The following is a 17,952-nucleotide window of genomic DNA, read 5'->3' as shown; positions in this document are numbered from 1 at the left end:
CCCAAATCCTAAACTTTCCCTATAAACTGTTTGCTTATATTGCCTCATTAAATCTAATGTTCCCTAAAGACTTTCAGCTGCTTTCCTTCTCTTTATTAGAAACTTTCAGTCTACTATCATCTCTAACTATATACACATATGAAATACACAGAAATACCCTATCATCACATTATCTTCCAATGAAAATCTGACAATGTGATCATTCAACAATTCTAAAACAAATATTTTTATTACAATAAAATTGTATCACCCCATGCCTTTATCACCCGATTGGCTTGACAGATCCTCCCTTACAAAGATGTGAGAACTCAGTAACCAATCCCAGCACACTCACCTGGAATTTGAATTCTTAACACTCTAAGCACCAGAAGCTACATACTTTCTATAAAGCCCTATTACTCAACTCCGTGGAATATTACATCTATATCTAGCATTTGGAACAACATTTAGATGAAAGTCATTTGCTTGCTTGGTATACTTTCTTCACTGGTGATAGAATGGCAATGTTGGTTGAGAGTTGGACAAAATGTGTTGCTGTGGTTAGTTACATCCCTTTACATTGCAAGTTCTAATTCCGCCAAAGTCAACTTCACCTTTCCTCCTTTCAGGGTTTATAAACTACCAGTTAGATATAATGTACTGTACCATCCCCAAGAATCTTTGTCCTGATGCCTATGTTAGAAATTGATATTTTTCCTTCATTGAAAAATTTCAATTTTTAGTTCAATGTGATGGTATACCTTCTTATATATTTTTATTTTATTTCTTATATAGATCATCAATAAATTCTTGTATCTATCTTTATCAATAAATATAAATACCCTTTCTATAATTACCCTTACTGCTACAACAGAGCCTACCTCTCAGTACTTGACTGCTGCAACATTTCCACATAAACCATCTCATTACTTCTGCAGCTCTGTTTCTCATTCCTTGAATTATATTTCTATTATACTTCTTTCCCCAAACCCTACATTGAACATTACACACAGTTTCTCTGCCTATTCTCTATAGAACTGTCTTTTCTGTCATATATTCATGCAGTATATAAACTAAATTCCATTAATCTTAGACCTTTATTTCCTTCCTGAATAGTGTCTTTTAAAATTATACCTGGGAGAAAAGTTGTATTAATAACAAAATCTCAATAAATTGCAATAATCATATTGCTTTCTCTGCCAGAAGTTTTGACACTAAACAGGCAAACATTGAAATGATAAATTCAACTATTCTTTCTGATCTCAGCTCAATAAAGATAAATGTGAAAGAGGATATATGTTGGTATGCTGTGGGATGAAGTAATGACTGTTTCATCTTTAGCTATCTCTACTAATCTCTACTTCATGAACATGTTTGCTTTTATTTCCTATACAGATCATCAATAACCTACCAATCCCTGCCTCTATCCTTACCAATAAATATAAATAACCTTTCTTCCTCTAACCTGCAAGCTTAAGTGAGAAAAAACGTTTTTTCTTTTTTTTTTTTTTTTTCATCATTATGAGGAAATGGAAACTTTTTCTTTTGTTATATGCAGCATAAAATCTAATAAAAATAACAAGCAAAAGGAATGTTATTAATACATTAAGCTAAAAAGGTAAGAGTTAGAAAAGTGTATCCAACTGTTATCCGTGTTTTAATATAAAATAAACAAAAACAAAAAAAAAGGAGTGATGCCCACCAATTTCATGGGGGAAAAACTGATCAAGTGACACAAAAGAATATACATGGAACATTGTATTAAACAATGAAAAATAGAACACCATAGTATAAACATTATATTTTATTTGAGAGTAAACAGGGGTGTGTTATCTCTCTGAAAATATTATCATCACTTTCTGTTATCCATCTGAATATCAATTTATTGTAAACCAAACAGGAGGAGGATTTTTCATTCAGATCTAGTGTATTATGAATACTTATTTTATGGGGCGTTGAAAGATAAAAGAAATAGTGGAATCCAGCAGAATTTAAACCCAATAGTTATGATATATCAAACTAGATACTGCTTTGACGGCCCTCACCATCAAAATATCAGTTTAATTTCATACTACTTCACTTCATTAATCTAATTCAAAGTTTTGAGATGGTTTTTTTCCATATTACTTTGACCATAATGTCGACATGTTATGTAATACTTTCTAAGCATGCACACACAATCAAAGCAAATGATCACCAGAGAATATATTCTATAGCATATGAAGAAATCAATATTTTAAATATCTTATATATTAACTGGACATTGAAATTTATACATGCAAAAATTTAGTAATCTACATCCAGCTGGTTACTTTTAAATATCATCATAATGTAACTGAAAGAAGAAAGTTTATATTAGGTTATGTTTGTAATATTTCAGTTGTATGGCAAAAAAAGGGGAGGTGTTTGTTCTTGCCTGTGCAAATGTGCATTATTAGCCATAAGTCATAACAAGACATTTGTCAGTGAAGGAAAAGTTGATCTGAATGAATAAATTATTATATCCAAGACAAAACTGGAGTGGAAGGCTGTTAGAATTCCTATAAAAACTTGTTTACAAAGTTAAAACAATATTTCACTGAATCTCGATTCTCACAGAAGCTGCTTGTTGATTGCCCGATACTGCTTTTTCAAGAACTATTCAAATTCACACAAATTCTTAAAGAAATTTTTCATCATCTCCTGCCATCAAGAACAAAGGTTCTGTTCTTATCATCTGTTAATCAACTTCAAACTGCTGTCACTTTTTGTATTAAGAACAATATCCACTGTATAAGGATTCTTTGTCTTTTCAGTTTTCTGTAGCCATTTTATTCTCATTATTTTAATGCCAACAGTATTAATGGTTTCTTGCAGAACCAGCAGTAATAATGGCAGATAAAAGGGAATATTCTTTGTTGTACTCAATCCACTGTGATTGTCTTCACTATTTTTTTTTAAACTTATATTGTTTAAAATCTGCTGCTGCAGGAAGTTCTTTTCAGAACATTTATAAAAAAAACATGTGTGTACATATACACGCAAACACAATTAGTTTGCTTACTATGAATTTAGTTGTGAATTTTGTCAGTTATGATGTTGATCTTGAAAACATTTACTAATTCTCTCTCTCTCTCTCTCTCTCTCTCTCTCTCTCTGCTCTTGTTCTCTATTTCTCATCTTCCTTTTTATCCATCTTGCCCCTCTCTCTCTCACACACTCACAGTACACAAATATATTTAAGAAAAAGTTATTTCCAGTGTTATTACACAGTTTGCTTCGTGTCTTTTCCTTCTCTCCTGGAACAGAGGGCTGCATCTATGGTCTCTGCTGGTCTGTCAACATTAGTGAAATAATGCAGTTGATATTCTTCTTGAATAATTCCAAGAAAATCATGACCAGGAAGAGAATTCCAAAAGGTTTATGATCCAGAGAACTGGATATAGTGGGCCTTGGAATGTAGACTCAATACAGGTGACTAGAGGAAGAGAGGCAGTAGATCAGATGGCACAAGATCAGTCAGTGCTGAGGAACTGAAACTCCTGTAGTAGTAGTTGAATAAGCAGAATGTGTAGACAGCATGTCTATTGGTCAAACTTTGTGCCAATCTCAGTTGAGTAGCCTTTTAATGACAGGAGCCAGCCAGCTAGGTAGATGACTATCCCAGGCTACTGTGTCTATTTTGGCAGGGCTTTCACAGCTAGATGCTCTTCCTAACACCAACCACTCTGCAGAGTGGACTAAGTGCTTTTTATGTGGCACCAGCACAGGCAAGGTCAGTCTTGGCATGGTTTTTACAGCTGGATGCCCTTCCAAATGCCAACTACCTTACAGTGTGGGTTGGATGCTTTTTACATGGCACCAGCACCAGCAGGGTTACCAAGTAACTTGCAAGACAAGGAATTTTTAGGGGGCGGGGCATTGGAGGAGAAAATCTTGGTCAGATGATGAAAGGTTAGAGTGTGACAGAGAAACAGAGAGGCAGAAACAGATGTCTTGCTATAGAGGAGATACATGGTTATCAAGCCAGAGTGAGAGAGGGAGGGAAAGAGAAAGAGAGTGGAAAACAGCAAAAGTGCAAGAGGGAGCAGGAGAGAGACAGTGGTGAAGTGCCAAAGTATACTCACAAGTAACAGAGATCAGAGCATAGTTGGGATGGTAGGGTAAAGAAGAGAGAGATAAATGGTGGGAATCGCCAAGGCATGCCCTCAAGGTATGGGAGTCATAATATACACAGCCAGGTATTGCCAAGAAAGTGCAAGTTGGGAGTAGGGATTGCAGTGATTGATGAGCGATAAGTAGTGTGTGAAAAGGAAATGTAAGGAAGAAAAAGATGCATTTAGAAGAGGTATAGTTCGTTTTTTGGGGTAGGGTGTGTGAAAAGTTTGTTGTTACATGTTGGTGGGAAACAATACTTCTAGCATTCAGTTTTGCTGACATGAGCTGGTCTTCTCTAGAACCTATATATATATATATATTTATAAAACTTACTTGGAAATGGATGCGTGGTGTTCAATCATATAATAATATAAATATATATGCATACATACACATATATATGTACATACATATATTTGTATATACATGCATATATGGGCACAGGACACCACAGAACGTAAACAACAAAATAAACATAAAATATGAAAACAACATGAAATGCAAAATATGAAAACATGGAATACAAACCATTTTTGCAAACAATGAAATAAACAAACGGAAAACAAGACAAGCAACACGAAAAAATGACCCTTCATCAGTTGTTGGCTGTTTTTCTACTTCGTATGTTGAGTATTTCACAACAAGATACGTTTTCGACATAACACTTGCTCCTGCAAAGCAAATTAAATAAAATTTGGGATTTTGCAGAGGGTCAGAGTTGGTAGCAAAAACAAGACAGTGAAAACAGATAGGAAGGGCTGCTAAGCCTAGATGAATTAAGTTGGTGAACACAGAGAGACGACTTCTGACAGGATACAGACAAGAATGTATCCAATCCCTGTGGCTGATCCCCTATCAGGTAGCTTTTAAGCTAATATATAGCTTTTAAACTACTGACCCCCAAATGGGAAGATCTGCAAACAGATCTCTGACTTGTTTTGGAGAATTTGTTGCAATTGTTTCCTCCAGAGTCATATCCCAATTATGATCATATTCGTCAGAAAAAAAATCACCAAAAATAATCACTGGATTTTGCAATTAATTTCAATTATTCACAAAATTTATTTCCAAGTTATAAAAATTGTCATTATACAAAGCAATTTATTGCAAAAAATCATGTAAAAAACTGCCCAAAACAATCACAGTAATGAAAACTTGGGAATCTAAAATTTCAGGATTGCGGGTCTGGATTTGGCCTGGAATGTTTTTAATTTACTCATGGAATTGGCCTGATTCCAAAATGGTATGATATGTTGGGCTACGGCCTCTAGGAGTAAAGTTGAAAAAGTGTGACACACTGACATTCGCATTTATTATAATCTTGTAGAATATTGTGCAAAGTTCATCCACAGTTACCAGCTATCTGATATCATTATACAATGAAAATGCTCCTGCTATTGGGTATACAGGTTGAGAATGCATTGAAACATTTGTAGTGATTTTGAATAAAGAATGTTGTTAAATTTATTTTATTTTATATTTTTATATATATATATGTATGTATGTATATATGTATATATGTGTACATGGATACACATAACTATTGAAACTGAATGTTATCCTTCTTTTTAATCTATTTTTAATAATTAGAAATTCATTGCGGCTTGCTATTCGAAAATTGACTTATGCTCCTGAAGAACCAGCACCGCAACCTAGTGCTGAAAATACTAAAGAATTCATGATGAGTCCAGGAAATATGAAGCTGGAAGCCTCTCTTGATAAAGAAGTAACATTTTCCATTCCTTGAACATTTATCTTGATAATTATGTAATCCAATACTGTTTTTCAGTGCTGTTTAATTGATAAAAAAAAATTACATCTCATTACATAAAAAGTAGGTGAAACCAAGTTATAATTCTAGTTCAATACTGATGAAATGTATGTTATCAAGCTGAAAAAATTTTAAGAATGACACAAGCATTCACATCAGTCACATATTTTTTTCAATAAAAAAAAATTATTTACTTAAAATAAATAGAGGTAGCCATAGCCTGTTAGGAATGTTTTTAATAAATATATTAAGATTTTCACAGTAGTATTTCAGATGACTGAATCTTTGAATTTTGGTTGTACTACATTCCTGCTAATAACATCCATTTATTCCTTCCAGATGTTCATTTATCTGCCTACCATTAGTCTTTTAGTGCAAATCAGATTATTTTTCTATTATTCTGTTATCAGTTTCAACTAGAGGCTGTGGCTATGCTGGGCAAATTCAAAGCCATATATATATATATATCATCATCATCATCGTTTAACGTCCGCTTTCCATGCTAGCATGGGTTGGACAAATAATATATATATTATCAATAATAACAATATCAATATATATATATATATATATATATATATGTGTGTGTGTATGTATGTATATGCATATATGCATGCATGCACACACACACACACACACACACCACACACACACACACACACACAGGGTACATAAGGTATTTGAGGGCAAATTTGTTTTGGGGATTTTTTTGAGAAAAACATACATATAATAACTTTATTAATAAAAAATTTGTACATATAAACTAGATTATCTTCTTTATAATTTTATTCAATGTAGCCTGCTATGTAAGACCTGAATTGTCTACATGCCTGAATTAAAAGGTCCTGGTTTATATCAGACATTACTCTGACAATGGCTGCTTTCAAAGAATCCCTGGTGTTGTGGGGATGTTGATTGACCTCTCTCTCAACAATACTCCACACATAGAAGTCCAATGGATTGAGAGCTGGTGAATTTGGATGCCAAATGTTAGGGGTTATGTGGTTATGAAAATTGTCAGCTGTCCATTCTTGGGTTGCTTGAGCCTTATGTGATAGTGCAAAGTTCTGCTGAAACATGTACAGCCTTTCATTGCATACTCTATCTTTTACCCAAGATGCCATGCAGTGGGATTGAACCCAAAACTATGTGTTTGCAAAACAAGTTTTTTTACCACGCAGCCATGCCTACAAGGGAGATTCCTCATAAAATCCTTTTATCCACAGAGTCTTTTCTTGCCTTTCATTTTGTTTCTTTTATTTTTCTTGCTTTCTTCACATTCAGTTACCTCATCACCACCAATAATAATTTTAAACTTTTCAAATCTACTATCTTCTTTATTGTCTACTTGCAGAAATACTACCATGGCGAAAGCTTATGTATTAATGTTTTGGTTGACAATAATACTAACAAAAGTGTGAAAAAGATCAAAATCTCAGGTGAGTTCACATTGTCTATGTTTCCCAACAATTATTTAACCCTTTTTTTTTACCATATTTCTGTTGAGATAGATTATCTTCATTCCAATTAATTATGAAAATAATAAAGAATTTAGTAGTAAAATAAATTAGGTATAGTTAAGCTGGTGTCTGAAACAAATTAAAATAAAATTTTGATGGACGGTTAAGTTTAAATCACTTTAAAACTGGAAGTTTGTGTCATGGAACCAGAGCCAGTCTCAGGCAGGTGAGTATCATAAGACCATAAGGTTTAATTCTGATTAAAGTTGTGTATGGTAGAATTTTGAACTTACATTTTCTTTATTTTAATTCCAAACCACATTAGTGTTGATTTCCACCCTCCCCGCTTTTTTTTTTTTTTACTCTAGCATCAATAAAAAAGGTACCCTTAATATATTAGTGTTAATATTTAATTCCAATAAAGGCAGCAAGCTGGCAGAATTGTTAGCACGATAAGCAAAATGCTTAGCAGTATTCCATCCATTTTTATATTCTGAATTCAAATTCAGTTGAGGTCAACTTTGCCTTTCATCCTTTCAGAGTTGATAAAATAAGTACCAGTTGACTACTAGGGTTGATGTAATTGACTTACCCACTCCCTGAAATTGCTGCCCTTATATCAAAATTTGAAACGAATATTTAATTCCAATAAACAAGCAGAATATTGAATTCTTAAATTATCTTATAACTTATTTCAGTGCTGAAATAAATCTTAGAGAGCTCTAGCCTATAAGCCTCTTAGACCCTTTTGGCTGATATATACACATTCTCTACTATTCTTGATATCCAAAAACAGCCACCATTAATCTTGACAATACAGCATCACAGACACCTCGGAATATTAATGGAGTATTTCATTCTAATGTTATTACACAGTAGACAGTATCAAATTGGTTTGCAAAATTTTGTTCTGGTAACTTTGACCTCACAAATGAGCAATGCAGTTGACTAGAAACAAAGGTGTATAATGATGAACTGAAAGCCACCATCAAGTCAGATCCATCTCAAAGTGCCTGTAAATTATCATTGTTGTTTGGTGTTAACAAGCAAACAATATTGACTCACCTAGTTCAAATCAGTAAAGTGAAAAAGTTGGATAAGTGGGCTCCACATGAACTCAATGAAAATCAGAAACAGCAACGTTTGGAAGCCTGCATTATGCTACTTTCTCATCACAAAAATGAATCATTTTTTAATTGAATTGTAACATTCGATTAAACATTCAGCACAGTGGATGGACAAAGATGAGCCACCAAGACACAGTCCAAGAAGCAAAATTCATCAAAGGAAGCTGATGGTGTGTGTTTGGTGGTCTGGCACAGGTGTGATCCATTTTGATTTCATTAAAACTGGTTCATCAATCATGGCTGAAGTATACTGCAGCCACCTGGACCAAATGATGCAGAAACTTACAAAAAAATAGCCTAGATTAGTCAACAAATCCACTCCTATTTTATTGCAAGACAGCAAAAATGACATTGATGAAACTGCAGGAGTTGAAAGTTCTCCTTCATTCACCATACCCACCTGATCTTGCCCCCACTGACTACCACTTCTTCCAGAATTTGGATAACTTTTTGATAGGAAAAAATTTAATTCTGACAATGCTGTAAAACAGGCCTTCCAAGATTTTATTTACTAGATTGCCAGGCTTTTACAGTTCCAGGCTGGACAAGCTGCCACTGAAATGGCAATAGTATGGATGGAAGCACTCCGTCGGTTACGACGACAAGGGTTCCGGTTGATCCGATCAATGGAACAGCCTGCTCGTGAAATTAACGTGTAAGTGGCTGAGCACTCTACAGACACGTGTACCCTTAACGTAGTTCTCGCGGATATTCAACGTGACACAGAGAGTGACAAGGCCGGCCCTTTGAAATACAGGTACAACAGAAACAGGAAGTAAGAGTGAGAGAAAGTTGTGGTGAAAGAGTACAGCAGGGATCACCACCATCCCTGTCGGAGCCTCGTGGAGCTTTAGGTGTTTTCGCTCAATAAACACTCACAACGCCCGGTCTGGGAATCGAAACCGCGATCCTACGACCGCGAGTCCGCTGCCCTAACCACTGGGCCATTGCGCCTCCACGGCAATAGTATATTGACAATATGGATGAATAAAACTATTCCTTGTGTTTATGCAAACTTTTTTTCTTTTTCTACAAATTTCATACTTGATGCTCTAATACATACATACAAAAGAATTTTTTGCGTAATAAGATAAAAAACCAAGGCTGTGTAGATATTAGAGCATTTATAGATAGAAGGTCTTACAGCTGTTTCTAGGATATTTATTGATTATATCCTTTCATCGGAGATGGTGTGAGAGGATGGTTGAGTCATAGTTAGCTTAGATGTGATACAAAATAGAGAGTGAGGTGGAGGAAAGAAAATAGATGCAAGATATGTATGGATGTTGAAGTTGTAAATCCATTTTTTAGGCATAATGGTATATATGCAATATTCCAATATCCTATGAGTAAAGTCCAAAAGTCCAACAGAGTTTAAGATGGGTCCTTCCAAATATAGAGTTTATAAGCAATGTAAGATTCCCTTATGAGTGAGATCCAGCAGATTTTTAAATTTGGTCATTCCCAGTAGAGAATTTATATAGTGTTGCAGACACAGGGTAAATTGTCACCATTTTATATTTTTAATTTTATGTATGCACATTGTTTGTTTTTTATTTTGTTGGCTACATAGTATAGTAAAGTCAGTTGGGCACCATCTGTGAGAAAAACAGCATCATGACACAATTCACTCTGCCAGAAATTTGGAAACGACTTGCTGTACTGCTTGGCATTTGCACTAGAAGCTTCAATACTTAACATTTCAGAGTGTTTGCATGTCAATCTGAGGACATGTACCAAGAGTGATAAAAATCAAACTTCCTGTCAACATTATGGTGTTTGGAGTAATCACTAGTGAGGGCGACCTTATTCATCTTCCCACCCAGCCTCAGACTCAACATGAAGGCCTACATCAAGTGCCTGGAGGAGGTAGTGCTGCGCTGGGTCAAAGGGTGGCTGCTGGAAGACCCTATATCTGGCAACAGGACTCTGTGATTACTCCAAACACCATAATGCTACTCGAGCAGGAGAACCCAGTCATAGCTGTCAGACAATTTCTGAGACCATATCACCCCTAACTTCCCAGACTTCAACCTCCTTGATTATTATGTGTGGGGCACAGTTGAGCAAGAGACCAACAAAACTCCTTGTAACTCCAAAGATGAACTGAAGGCAAGGATTATGGCAGCATTCACCAACTTAAACAAGGAGACTGTCCAGAAGAGTTGCTGGAAATTCCAAAGTTGTTTGGAGGCCATGGTTGAAGCCAATGGCGATTTTATTGAACAAGTTTTTTCTCTTTAGTATTTCAAGATATTTTTATGTAATTTTGGTAAATATATCTGTTAAAATGAAATGCGTTATTTTCATTTTTGCATAATTTAAATGACAGATTATTCACTGCACCCTGTGTGTATATATATATATAGGTGTATGGTTGTGTATATATATGTATGGTTGTGTATATATATATATATATATAGGTGTATGGTTGTGTATATATATATAGAGCTATATCTATCTATATGTGTGTGTATATATATATATATAGGTGTATGATTGTTTTTATATGTATCTGTGTGTGTGTATACATATATACTTATTTTCTATTTCTTTTTGTCTTGCAGTGCGACAAGTTGCTGATATTTGTCTTTTCTCTACTGCACAATATAAGTGCACTGTTGCAGAATTGGAAAGCGAGTACGTTGATATTTTATATCCTATTTGTTACCTTAGTAATTTATTTAGATTGATTGAATGATATAATACCAATATTTGTTATCACTTGTAACTGTTGATTATTATCCATTAAAAGCTGGCATCACTGTAACTGCTGATTAATTGCTCCACCGTGATTATTGATTAGCAACCGGCTCCACTTTTTCTTTTTTCCTTTTCTTTTTTTTTTTAAGCAACTGATCCTGATACTTGTTGCCAATTACTGTTGATTTATTGCTGGTTGAATTCAACAATTTCCAAGCAGAGTTAGCAATGCTTGGGATCCCAATATAACAAATCAATGTTTTAGTACCTGTTGAGACAAATTCTCTGTTTTCCTTTCCTTTTTTTTTTTTTTCTTTTTTTTTTACTGCATAATACCAAGTAGTTGAATAAACAGTATCTGTAAATTAATGTTATGTTTTTAAAAAAGATTCCTCACTAGATGATAGTAAAAGAAATTTTACTGTAAAGAATACTAACAGATGTTTTTATATTATATTCACAATCCTTGCTATCTAGAGCAATTCCTGGTAATTTTTTTTAACTCTTGCACAGACAGTAGAATAATCATCTGATTATCAGTTTTCAAATGCAATCATTTTCTGTACATTTTTGATAATTTAAAGTATTTCTATAATGAGTAGGGTTTTTTTTCCCTTTCTCTAAATGGATTTCCTTAAAATAAATTCGCATATTAATCCAATTTAGTTACTTAAGAGAAGAAAAACTTAAGTTTTTATACTGAGCAATTAATTTTCTTTACTATTCTTTTTGTGCTCTTTTATGTAATGGGGATTATAACAAAGTTTGTGTCTTAGAATAGAGGCACTTTGGTGGTATTTTAACATAGAATCAAATAAATTGCTTTGAAAAATATCTTTTCAATTGGTATAAAATAGAGATATTTTCCCTTTTAGATATAGCACTCTAGATATATAGGAAATTAAGAAGATAAGTACAATGATAATAGCTGACACACAAAACTAAAACATTGATTAATTTGTTGTAAACATGTCATCATTCTGTAAGTTCTAAAATTTTTGTCACATAGGTGTATTCCTGAGAATTTTAGGGAAGGAAAGGGAGAAGTTATAACATTCATGCTTTCCCAAAAACATTAATGACACAAGAAAAATTAATATTTTCAGACAGTGGAGACAAATCCAGATCATTGTTGTAATTCATTTAGAACTCCTACATTACTAAGATCTCTACTAATTTAATTGAAATACTAACGTCCAGTTGAACACTTGTAATACCCAACTGTTGTGGGAGAACTTAACTATTCTGTGGATATATGGATCATTAAGGTTGCTTAAATGATGATAATGGTTATGTTTCTTAATTCATTATTTCCAGATTGCTTTTCTTTACATATCTCAAACAATATTGCACTATTTGTTTATTAGATAAAAATTATGATTCCTAACAAAAGAAATTATGAATATTACATTGAAAATATGTCAGTGTCCTCATTTATTATTCCAGTCTGCTTATCTTTCTTTATCTCATTTTTTTTATTTATTTGATGACCACAAAATAGAGAAGGCTTTCCTATTCAACCTAGCCAAACAGGTTTCTGTAAGGTATATCACTTAACTCCATTGCTGGACAACAATCGAGACAAAAGGGGCCTGGCTCTTGATGGAAAACTCAAACACGAAGACACATGTCTTGCTTCATCTACCATGTGAGTAATTACTCATTCTAGTGATTCTTTTATGTTTCATATTGATTCTTAAATGTGATTGTTAAAACTGTTCTTCTTTTAAGAGGTTATATAAGGGAGACCATTCTCTTTTTGATTATGTTTTACATGTCTACAAATGTGGATATATTCAAAAATGTCTTTTAAATAATTTATTTCTTTTAAAAAAGACACTATATTTAATACAAGAAGTCTGTTATGATGTTAACAAATAAGAGAAATGAAACAGCTTCAATAAAGAATCAAAATTGCATTGAAGAGTTGGTTCATCAAAAGCTTAACCACTTTCTTGTTCTCTAGTAAACTGCAAAAGTTTTCCTGAAAATATTAATGTTCTATGGTTTAATTTTTTATTTCTGTTAGAAAAATCCTTTTTTGAAATCATTTTTGAAAAATAATTAAAATCTGTATTCATATATACAAATTACCCATCACTTGTATACTCCCTTACTAGCAGTCATCACCCCCCCACCTATACTTCAGGCTGCCATTCTCCGTCCCTCTCTCTATATATATATATAAACATACATCATTATCACCATCATTTAACATCCATATTCTATGCTGCCATGCATTGGATGGTGTGACCAAATCAGAGATATCCGAGGACTGCATTGAACTCCAATGTCTGCTTTGGCATGGTTTTTACTGCTGGATGACCTTTCTAATGCCAACCACTTTACGGTATGGATTGGGTGCTTTTTTCATGTCATCAGCACTGTTGAGGGCACCATGTAGTTCACAGGATTATAAAGCCCAGGAGAAGTGATGGGGGACAGAGCAGGTTCCTGTGGAGGGATCTGCATGGCTATTCACATCAAGTGAGGGAAAGGGGGAGAGAAAAAGCAACATTAATAAGTAGGAGCTGCAAGATGTAGCTAATGGCAATGAGCTGCCCAGGTGGCCCACGAAGCTGTAAGATTGAATGGAAAGGAGAATGAGATGAGTAGTTTGGAGGCAGACTGGCAAAATAGGTAGGGTTGAAAGGTGAATGAAACAAGAACTATGAGCTGTGGAAGATAAAGGGACGCGGAAGGAGATAGTCGCTGGTGGGGGGTGGGAGGTGACAAAAGAGTGATATGATATGATTGGGTAGTCTGAAGGAGCTGGGGTGGATACACACGTGCATACGCATGCACACATACACATGTGCATACACATACATACATATGATGTAGACTAGCAATTTTTTGCAACATATGATCCAGTATCTCTTTTAATCCTGACATAATTATGTGAAAGCATTTAAATTTCCTTTGCCTATTATTAATATGCTTCAAATCCTTCATGACACACATTTACTTATTCACTATCATGAAGGTACAAACACTCTCCCAACACCTATGTGTGAATATTTAAAGCTAACTCTAACACCATATGCTAACTCCATAAGGACCTTTTGCTGTGAAGAACAAGTTAATAGATAACTTGGGTTCACTGTGGACAATACAGTGATCCAGCTTGAAAGGAAAAATGATAAACTTTTGCTTTTCACAGTTATGTTTCAAGAGGCTGCTGGATAGGAGATTAGGACATAACATGAGATATTTGCACCTTCATATTATTATTACTGGAGGGCTGGAAGAATGTTTTCCAACATTATTAATCATCAACATCATCATCATCATTTAACATCCATTTTCCATGCTGGCTTGGGTTGGATGGTTTCACAAGAGCTAGTAGGTCAGGGGCCACATCAGACTCTATTGTGTGTTCTGGCATGGTTTCTACAGCTGGATGCTCCTCCTAATACCAACCACTTTACAAAGTGTACTGGGTGCTTTTACATGGCAACAGCACCAGTACCTTTCACATGGCACCATCACCAGTGCCTTTTACATGACACAAGCACCAGTATAAATTCTGCTGTGATTGACAAGTCTTCTTGAATACAGCAAGTCACCAGATATCTCAGTCCTTTGTAATCTCTTTCGTAAGGCTCAGTATCTTGAGATCTGCCTTCAGTACTTCATCCCATATCTTCCTGGGTCTCCCTCTTCCATGAGTTCCATCCAGCACTTCTGTACGCAACTGTCTCTTTTCATATGCATCACATGACCAAACCACTGCAGTCTTCTCTCTTGCACACTACAGCTAATTCCTCTTATGTCTAACTTTCCTTTCAATACACTATGGTTCTGTTGCACATGTACATTGACATTGCACATCCAGTGGAGCATACTAGTTTCATTCTTCTCTAGCCTTCGCATGTCCTCTGCATTCAGGCCCCATATCTCATTATCATGTAGCATTTCTGTTTGTATACATGCATCATACAATCTTCTTTTCATTCAGAGAGAGAGAGACCTTTGGTTGCCAACTCAGGTAAAAGTTGTCTGAATTTTCTCCACCCTATTCTTATTCTAGTGATTACACTTTCCATACATCCTCCCCCAATGCTAATTAGTAAATTTATAAATGTTTTTAGTAGACAAGGAAAGGTGTGTCTTCAAGGTTTTGTAGTGAAAATGTTATTAATAACATTGCAGCAGTCTTCTACAACCTTACTCTTGTAATTTCTCTTATGATTCAACAAAATAGATTATCTGGCCCAGGTCTGGAAACAAGGATGCCAGAAAATTGTTGTACCTATCTGTTCACACACACACACACACACACACTGAAATATATATACATACATATAGATTCAAAACAACAAACAGGTGGTCAAATATCTTAACTGGCCACTTCTAAGACCCATTTATTCTTTGTACTAGCCCCGTAGACTCAAGCAAAAAAAAAAAATAAAGAATATTTGAATTCCTGACATTTTATTGAATTCTAATTCCTGAACCAATAAATTAAAGGTTATAAACGAAGACATACAAATACACACACACACACATGTAGTGGCTTACAAAATGCTGACATCTCACTCACACACACACACACATGTGCACATATAAAACAAAACCCCCATACACAATAATTCACAATTTTAAAAAAAATTATGTTAGGAATGAAGGTACTAAAAATATTTTCCAACTTCTGACTACCTTCTTTTATTAATATACACAATTTGTATGCCACTACATATGTGTGTGTGTGTGTGTGTACCCTTGTCTAGACATCACATGTGTGTGTGTGTCTTTGTTTATATCCCTTAATTTAATGGTTTAGGAAATAGAATTCAATAAGATAAGTTACCAAACTGAAAGATAAGTTCTGGGTTTGATATGATTGACTAAATACCCTTTTAAGTGGTGCCCCAACATGGCTGCAGTCCAGTGATTGAAGCAATTAAGAGACTATCTATTTCTTATATTTGTATTTACGTATATAGAGGTGAGTTAAGTTAGAGGTTATAACAACCGTCTGAGGGATAATTGCATCCAATGAATTAATTGGTGTCTTACCAATATGTGATTATGAGTATTGGTATTAATGCTCATAAATGATAGGTAAAGTCAAGAATAAACTGAATTTTATCTATATTCAAGGAAAAAAGAAAATGGAGACAAAATTGATAATTTTATCTCCATTTTCTTTTTTTTTTTTTGTTTCCTTGTTTACTTATATATGTATATCTTGAGGTTCATTTCTTCTGTTTCATATTCATTCCCTTTCCAGTTCTAATCGTTTTCTGTTTCAATTTCTTACAGTCTTGTAGAAAGCAATCCAAAAGAAAATTTAGGGATTGTTGTATCATACAAGGTGAAGGTAAAACTAATTCTAGGATTTGCCTCCAGGTAAAGAATCACCATATTATATCTTTTATTCTATTCTAAATATTTGTGAAGGACAATCTATATTGAGGTACCTTCTAAGCTCTATCTTGTAGCTTTGAAAATATTTGACACACTCTCTGACCACCACTAACTGACAAAAATATATATTCTTAATCCTCTTTTACTATCTGCATTTTGTTTACATCTACATATTTATATAAATTAGAAAGACTTGACAGATAATAATTTATACTATAACAATACACGTTTGACAGAAAGTGGGGGAGGTACTGAAAAAAACTATGATCATAGTTTTTTTCAGTAAATCTTCTTCAAAATTGTGTGTACTTTTTTTTTAGCAAATCTTCAAAATTGTGTGTACTTATGTGGGCGTGTGGTTGTGTATATGTGTGAGTGAGTGAATGACAATATGTTTGCTTTTGAACTGGTTTCTGCATTCTATATACCCAACTTCATTAACATTTATAGAGTAGGTACTGGGTCTTATTCATAGGTACAGTATTAGAGTTAAAGTTATTTGAAGAAAGCCACTTCAATGGCTAAAACACTTCAGTGGTTAAACCACTTCAGTGTAGCTTAAACATCCTAGAAAAAATATCCTATGGATTCTTTATCTACAGAATCAGTGCAACTTCACTTTTACTCCATGGTATATTATTTTATATGCATATAGTGTAGCTTGATATACTCTAAGCACTTTGGAGCAGCTTATCTTCAATTTATCCCAAATATATGTTCCTGCTTTACCTTCTCTAAAAGTTAAAAGGTAACCTTAAGCCTGATATGAATTAGAAGGCACAAGGATTTACCAAGCTACAAAAGTCCTACTTACTACCATTGCATCAAATTCCTCATCTTGCCAATAATTATAATTTCTAACATAGGCACAATGTCAGAAATTTGAGAGGAATAAGTCAATTAAATGCTTTACATATTGTAATTATATTTCAGTTTTTCATACAGAAAGAGAGAGAAATAGATTTTAAATTTTTCAAAAAGATTAAGTTAATAATTTTTTTTTTAAAGAATTGAATAAATGCATGCATTGTTAAACATTTACACTGAATATTATTTTTATTGATTTATACTATATAACTTTTCTTCTTTGATTTTTGTATCCAGCGACTTATCAGTTGAACTCCCTTTCACTCTAACACATCCAAAACCACAAGATACACCTCCATCTTCACGGCCAGCTAGTGTGGCCCAAGAAAATCCAGATGCTCCTATTGATACTAACCTTATCCAGCTTGACACAAAGTAAGTTTACAGTGACAAATACTTTTCTGTACAACTTTTTTTTTAGTAGGCACCTGTCATTCTTGAGGGGCCATGGATCACAACTGATATCACAATATTTCAGTTCCACTATCTAAAGTTTACATAATTTCTGTTGAGAAAATTAGTCAAACATTGAAAT

The 17,952-nt window shown here is 34.1% G+C and overlaps 1 protein-coding gene across 1 annotated transcript in view; it reads left to right on the top strand.

Annotated features, from left to right (window-relative positions):
• Positions 1–17,952, top strand: part of LOC115211741 (beta-arrestin-1) — a 256,135-nt gene that overhangs the window by 236,294 nt on the left and 1,889 nt on the right. Inside the window, exons 7-12 of the mRNA XM_029780394.2 lie at positions 5,707–5,842; positions 7,242–7,326; positions 11,042–11,114; positions 12,679–12,825; positions 16,446–16,532; positions 17,655–17,792. Of these exons, the coding sequence (XP_029636254.1) occupies positions 5,707–5,842; positions 7,242–7,326; positions 11,042–11,114; positions 12,679–12,825; positions 16,446–16,532; positions 17,655–17,792 (666 nt within the window). The remainder of the gene's footprint in view (positions 1–5,706; positions 5,843–7,241; positions 7,327–11,041; positions 11,115–12,678; positions 12,826–16,445; positions 16,533–17,654; positions 17,793–17,952) is intronic.

The sequence above is a fragment of the Octopus sinensis genome, linkage group LG5 (assembly GCF_006345805.1).
Source record: "Octopus sinensis linkage group LG5, ASM634580v1, whole genome shotgun sequence".
In the NCBI taxonomy this organism is placed as follows: Eukaryota; Metazoa; Mollusca; class Cephalopoda; order Octopoda; family Octopodidae; genus Octopus; species Octopus sinensis.
Note: the sequence above shows the minus strand (reverse complement) of the source record. Positions and strands in the feature narration are given on the sequence as shown.